This window comes from Amborella trichopoda, chromosome 11 (genome assembly GCF_054954075.1).
Source record: "Amborella trichopoda isolate Santa Cruz 75 chromosome 11, AtrichopodaSantaCruz75HAP2 v2.0, whole genome shotgun sequence".
NCBI classification, from domain to species: Eukaryota; Viridiplantae; Streptophyta; class Magnoliopsida; order Amborellales; family Amborellaceae; genus Amborella; species Amborella trichopoda.
This window is the reverse complement of record NC_142346.1, coordinates 3,430,853-3,436,852: the sequence shown is the minus strand read 5'-3', so window position 1 is coordinate 3,436,852 and position 6,000 is coordinate 3,430,853. Positions and strand designations below refer to the sequence as shown.

The 6,000-nt window shown below is 34.3% G+C and overlaps 1 protein-coding gene across 2 annotated transcripts; it reads right to left on the bottom strand.

The window, feature by feature from the left end:
• Window positions 1-620: 620 nt before the first annotated feature.
• LOC18441295 (Cyclophilin-like peptidyl-prolyl cis-trans isomerase family protein) lies at window positions 621-5,502 on the bottom strand. 2 transcript variants are annotated; one of them, XM_006851413.4, is made up of 6 exons: window positions 5,431-5,502; window positions 5,245-5,340; window positions 4,966-5,027; window positions 2,900-3,033; window positions 1,542-1,626; window positions 621-885 (listed from the first exon to the last, which is right to left on the bottom strand). In XM_006851413.4, exons 1-6 carry the CDS (start codon window positions 5,494-5,496, stop codon window positions 840-842), a joined length of 489 nt encoding a protein of 162 aa, XP_006851476.1. In that variant the 5' UTR covers window positions 5,497-5,502; the 3' UTR covers window positions 621-839. The 2 variants fall into 2 exon arrangements, with proteins under 2 accessions (XP_006851476.1, XP_088708162.1); XM_088852036.1 differs by lacking the exon at window positions 1,542-1,626.
• Between the last annotated feature and the right edge of the window lie 498 nt (window positions 5,503-6,000).

Genomic DNA, 6,000 nt, shown 5'->3' with positions numbered 1-6,000 from the left:
ATTTTAAAACTATCACAAAGATTCCAATATTGAAACCATATTTCTCAACACTATTTGAAGGTGCCTTTTGCTTTGATTGTTTAGAGCCTCGGCTCTACACAAACTGCATATTAATTTTAATACCGTTGATTTTAAAATTTCGTAGTTTGTAACATCCATCTCACATACATCAGGGGATGCTATTGTAGAAGTGTATTCCGCTAATGCACAAACTACTTTTCCTAACATATTCTTTTTTTTCATTTTTTTTTTCTTTTTAGTCTAGATCCCGATCAAGATGATTGATTCTGGCAATCTAGAACAGTGTCGGTGGGTGGGCTATTGACCCCACCAATTATTTTTTAAAACACTGAGTGAGGTAAATACTGAGTGAGGTAAATAGAATTGAGATTCTAAAATTGTGAATTTTAAGTTCAATTGCCAATTCAGTTTCTGTGATCAAGGAATGTCACAGGATATCTAAAAAAAAGACATTTGTGAAAAATTCCATGAGCAGGTGAAGATGAAAGTAAGGAAAGTGTGAACTTTGATGGCTCTTCATTGGGAAAATCTAGTCAGAGCATACTAGATTTGCCAAAGAAAAACCACATTCACCAAAGGAAATAATAAACAGATGAAGCTACATAAGAAAGTTTGATTCGATCGAAGAAGTAAAATGTCTGATACAACTTCAATCCTCCCTTCCACGTATCAAAATATAACTCCTCAGTACATCACTTCATTCGGGGAACATATATGCTCCCTATCCCTTCAGATTTGTCTATCGGAAGAAACCAGACATCCACTCCCTGCCCTTTCATTTTCATTTTTGACTTCTTTCCGCTAATGGTTCAGCTGCATCAGTCTTTGACAGTTGTACGGAGGATCTTCACATCATGAATAGGCCTGAAACAATAAAAAAACCAAAAATTTCATAAGGTCTTAGACAACTTAAACAGGAAAGAAAAAAAAAACTGAGAGAGAGAGATGAAGTTCCATTGGAGTATGTTCTGACGAAGTTTCAATTGGTGGAAACTACTAAATTATTCTGATTCAAAAAGAAACCTAGCATGCAGATGAAACTATAATCACGAGAGATATGGAGTGCAGAATACTGTGCTCCAAGGTGTATCCACTGTCCATTCCTAATGATAGATGCCTGAAACTAATGGTTCTGCGAAGAATGTTGAGTGGGTCCACAAAGGTCAATCCCCACAGTCCATCGAGAGGAATGGACTGCGGTTGTCCTCTGGAATAATATACATCAAATTCTGTCGCATTCTTGACTAGCTTCCCTTATGTTAACTACATAAAGAAACTTTTTGTGTTTGTTATATACATCACTGTTTATCATTTATAAAATGGGGATAAAATAAGGAGGAAATATGATATTAATAGAGAACTACCATTACTCCCAGCATTAATCATTTCTCCAATGAAGAAACAGTAAAAGATAGTGGAAACAATTCACTTTTTTGTTAGAAAAACAAAAGCATTATTTCCACTATCTTTTCTATTTTTTGATGATTACAGGGGGGAAAAAAAGCATTGGCAGGACAAACCGGTCATTCTTGTCGGTCTGAACACTTCCAAGCCTTTTGACGATTTCCATTCCCTTACAAATTCTTCCAAAAATTGTATGTTTTCCTGCACAATAGCTTAAGCATGAGAATGACATTATAAAAAGTAATGCAAAATTGTATACCTGACATGGAAGATAAAACATGATCATGATGGTGAGACGCACGACTACAATGCACTAATCCCAAAATTGAAAGGTGGGCTATCAAATAATCCACCTTATATGCTACTGCAGGCGAGAATATAAGTTCTTAGGCCAGACTAGCCACTCAATAATGAACCATCAAGGACTGGAAATGATACATTTCCTATTTGGTCGTTTCAGATTATTTAAGAAACCAACTCAGACTAGCTAGTCCAAAATGCAAAAATTGATGAGATTGAATCAAGGTGCCATCCGATGGCTTGAGCTTTAATTATGTCATTTTGAATTTTTGATATAAAAGAAAGGCCAGAAGTTCTGCACACTAGTTTATTGAAAGCATCAATTTCATAATTCAATGTGTCAATAGTTTTTACTTCTTGTAAAATATATCCAAATCTTTTGTTGCTCCAATGATTGAAAATTTGAAAGAAAGAACAGTTTCCCCTGTACAATGTTCAAAAACTACAATTGAGACCATATTGCCAATAATAAATGAGCCCTGGACCCTTTCAGTGGTATGTTTGTCTCTCCAGTTCAGTGATTTAGTATTTTTCTAATTGAACTTGGCTTGAAAGTCATTATTATTTCAGACAAGTTCTATTTAAGAGTTTGAAAAATCCCTAAGGATGATATATAAGACTTCAAACTAAAACACAAGTCATGTAAGGGTCAATTACAACAGCCTAACTACAAACTAAAACACAAGTCATGTAAGGGTCAATTACAACAGCCTAACTACAAACTAAAACACAAGTCATGTAAGGGTCAATTAGAACAGCCTTAGATAGCTTAAAGCCAATCCAAACCATCATTATGCACCTAATGTGTCTTAACTACTACAAGAATATTAGGCTAGAGCTCAACTAATAAAAACAGCATAAACTTATGCGACTATCAGTGAAAGCTCATTGTTCTAAGCCAAAGGCATGTTCATATTCTAGCCATAAATAATCAGATCCATTAAAATTTTAATATGCCCTTTCAGAACCTCAAAAATTAAATCGCAAAGGAAATAGACTGTGAGCTGGCAACAAATATAAGATAGTCCAGAAGGCAAGATTGCAAGTAGTTTCTGAAAACTGCTCGGGAAAAAAAAAAGGTAGCTTCCAAGACTATGTCTCTTCAATGCCATTCAGTTGTGTAGAAGACAGAAATAAATAGAATAGAAGCAGGGGAAAAGAAAACTTGTGTTACCATCCAGCCATGGAGTCGGTGCAAGAGTAATAAAGAACTGACTTCCATTTGTGTTAGGGCCAGCATTTGCCATGGACAAAATTCCAGCTCCACTATGTTTTAACTCAGGTTTTATTTCATCCTCAAACTTTGCGCTGCAGATAATAGACACAAAAGCAAATGAGGACAATTTCTAAATGAGCACAAATTACTGAGAGCTCTTTTGACCAAAATACAAAATGGATTTCATGGACCCAAATCTGACTCCTCAAGAGTAGATATTCTTGAGTCAGATTTCAATCCAGGATATCCATTTTGAATATATTATATTGAATTAAAGGTAATCATAGGTAAACGGTTAACAACCAAAAAAAAAAAAAGTTATTCATAGGCAAGAGGTGTTTTTTACTTGAGACCCCAAAATATTTTCACCGCAAATGATCTAGGTACATTTCTTGCAATCATAGACTTTTTCTTTCCTTCATAACTGAGTAGACACCCCTTTAATTGAATAGCAAACTCTACACTTCAAAATGTACGGATTGCCAAAATGAGGTGTCCACTTAAATGTTTTCCAAATTACTGTAATCCTCTTCTAGAAATCTAGAATTGCAGCATCTTAGTTATGTAGTGCATTTAAACATTGAATGAAAAAAGGCTTCAAAAAACTTCGGGACATTAATATACAAGAATTTGATTCGCCAAGATCCTATCAACAAGTTCATGTATCTAGCACATCATTCATGTTCAATAAGAAAATCCAGGGTGTTGCCATTAACAAGCACTAGTGGATCAGGTACCATCAAATTTCAATTTTTTTTTTTGATAATGTTCATCAAATTTCAAAATTAAAATCACTGATACAAGAATAGTACCAAGAGGGTAGACGTCTCAAAAGTCCATGAACTGCATGCCACATTCATCGATGAAAGGGGAAAAATGGAACAGAAACACTGATATAAACCTTAACCTCAGGATTCTAAATCCTTGATGGACTAAGGAACTCAAAGTGTTCAAGATCCTTTCCTTCAATTTCTCTTATAAGTTGTTCAGGATTCTATTGGTTTAGATTTCTTTCTAAAAAGCCTTTTCTCTTTAAAAGCCCCAAAAACCTTTAATCATGCACAAGTATAATAAGTGGATAACATCCCTAAACAAAACTTTTGAGTACCTGCAACAGTTTGAACATTCACAAAGGTAACACTCTCTCTACATGCGCACCACGTCGAGTATTTCATTAACACAAACATATATTTGATATCATGTCCAATAAATTCTTCATTATTCAACTTCCACATTCTATTTTCTAATTCAACAAAGAAACACTGAAAACCCATTCCTTCTTTTCACTATAAGATAGATATTTTAAGAAGTACCAATATCAACGTTTTTTAACTTGCCTCGGACTCAGCCCCGAACCAAAGCAAGTACGTTGGCAGGGCAGAGTCAGGGCCCAAAAGGCCCTAAAATAAATATTCAAAAACATTGTTTAAAATAAAATAAAATTTCTAAAAGTGAAATAAAACAATAGGAAACATAAAAAGTCCAAAAAAAGAGGAATGGAAAAGTAAAAAATATATAAAACGTGGATATAGAAAAATTGGTTTATGGTTGGAGACATTTTAGAAAAATCCATAAAAGGAGGAAAGTATAAAAATGGGCCATATGACAAGAAAAACTCACAAATCAATGTAAAGAACACCCACGTTACATACATAATTTCTATACATTTAAACATCCAAATAACATAAATAATTTGTATACATGGATTCCATAGTTTTATCTACTTCTTATGATTTTTTAAAAAAAAAATTTTAAGTGGCCCCAGTTGTACCGTAGTACTCGGCTCAGCAAGGAGCCGAGATCGAGTAACTCAACTGAGTCTGAGTGGACTTGGCAGCCGAGGTTTCAATCAACAATTAATATATACGCAAAAAATCAGAATCGTGTCTCCGGATACAAACAAACCAAAACCAGTAGCTCACAACAAGACACAACTCCATTAAGATGAATACTTTCAGCACTACATAAATCAATGCCCCCAAAAATACCTAAAATATTAGGAAAAAATGATCTTAATAACTCACCCATATATGGAATCCCCACCCCTTCCTGTACCAGTGGGATCCCCACCTTGCACCATAAAGTCCTAGGTCCATCAAGAAACCAAAATAGCCAAACTAATCAAATAAACCTATTAAAAAGAAGCATCTCAGACAGAAATTTTAATATATATACACACAAAAATTGTGAAACCAAAAAGAGCAACTCTAATCAAACAAAACCTTAAAACATATGCAATTCAGACTGAGGAAAAAGGAAAAAACATAAATTTGATGAATAAACAATTTGGAAAAGGAACCAACTTTAATTATCCTGTGAAACTTCACATTATTGTAGTACCCCCTTCTAGAAAGCTCGATGAAATTCCTGCAAGTTTTAGGCGTGTGCCGATCATATAGCTGCAAAAACAAAAAAAATAAAAAGATAAAAAAAATGAATATAAAGATAGAGAAACATGTATCAGAGGGTAGAATAGATAATATTGTGACCTCAACGGTAACAGGCCCCATGGAGGTCTCGAGTGTGACCTCCGGTGCTCCATCCTCTCCCGCCATTTTCAGTATAGCTTTCGCAAAAGCAAGCACGGGGTGCTGGTTATATAAGCGAATCACAATAAAATTACAGAAAACCCCTTCGTTTGTCATGGAGAAAGACCGCGGGTCCGGTGACCCATATAACCGGTCCGTGTAACGGCCCGAGGTACCGACTAGGTAAAAAAGTTTTTATAAAAATCCAAATAAAATAACAAAATATCAAAATTTTATTTAAAGTAAAATTAATCAAAACAATTAAAAAATGAGTGAAAAGATAGATTTAAAAATCAATTTGTGATATGGGTATTTTAAAAATAATCTAAAAAAGAAATGTAAAAATAAGCATTTACGGCCGAAATACTCTTCAATGTTTGCCAAAATAATAGAAAACATATAAAAATACGTTATGAAGAAATTTCTTGTTTTTTAGATTTTTAATCAGTTTTTGTAAACTTTTTTAAACTTGGGAACTTGACCACCAAAACCAGGCTTAACAAGACCCGCCCATGGGTTGGTTTAGGATAA

What these genes read in the sequence shown, in the direction of transcription:
- LOC18441295 (XM_006851413.4), bottom strand. Translation starts at nt 5,496, where the DNA reads ATGGCGGGAGAGGATGGAGCACCGGAGGTCACACTCGAGACCTCCATG. An exon ending in TGGGGCCTGTTACCGTTGAG is followed by an intron (nt 5,341 to 5,430) that starts GTCACAATATTA and finishes TTGTTTTTGCAG; the next exon opens with CTATATGATCGGCACACGCC. An exon ending in GGTGGGGATTCCATATATGG is followed by an intron (nt 3,034 to 4,965) that starts GTGAGTTATTAA and finishes TATTATCTGCAG; the next exon opens with CGCAAAGTTTGAGGATGAAA.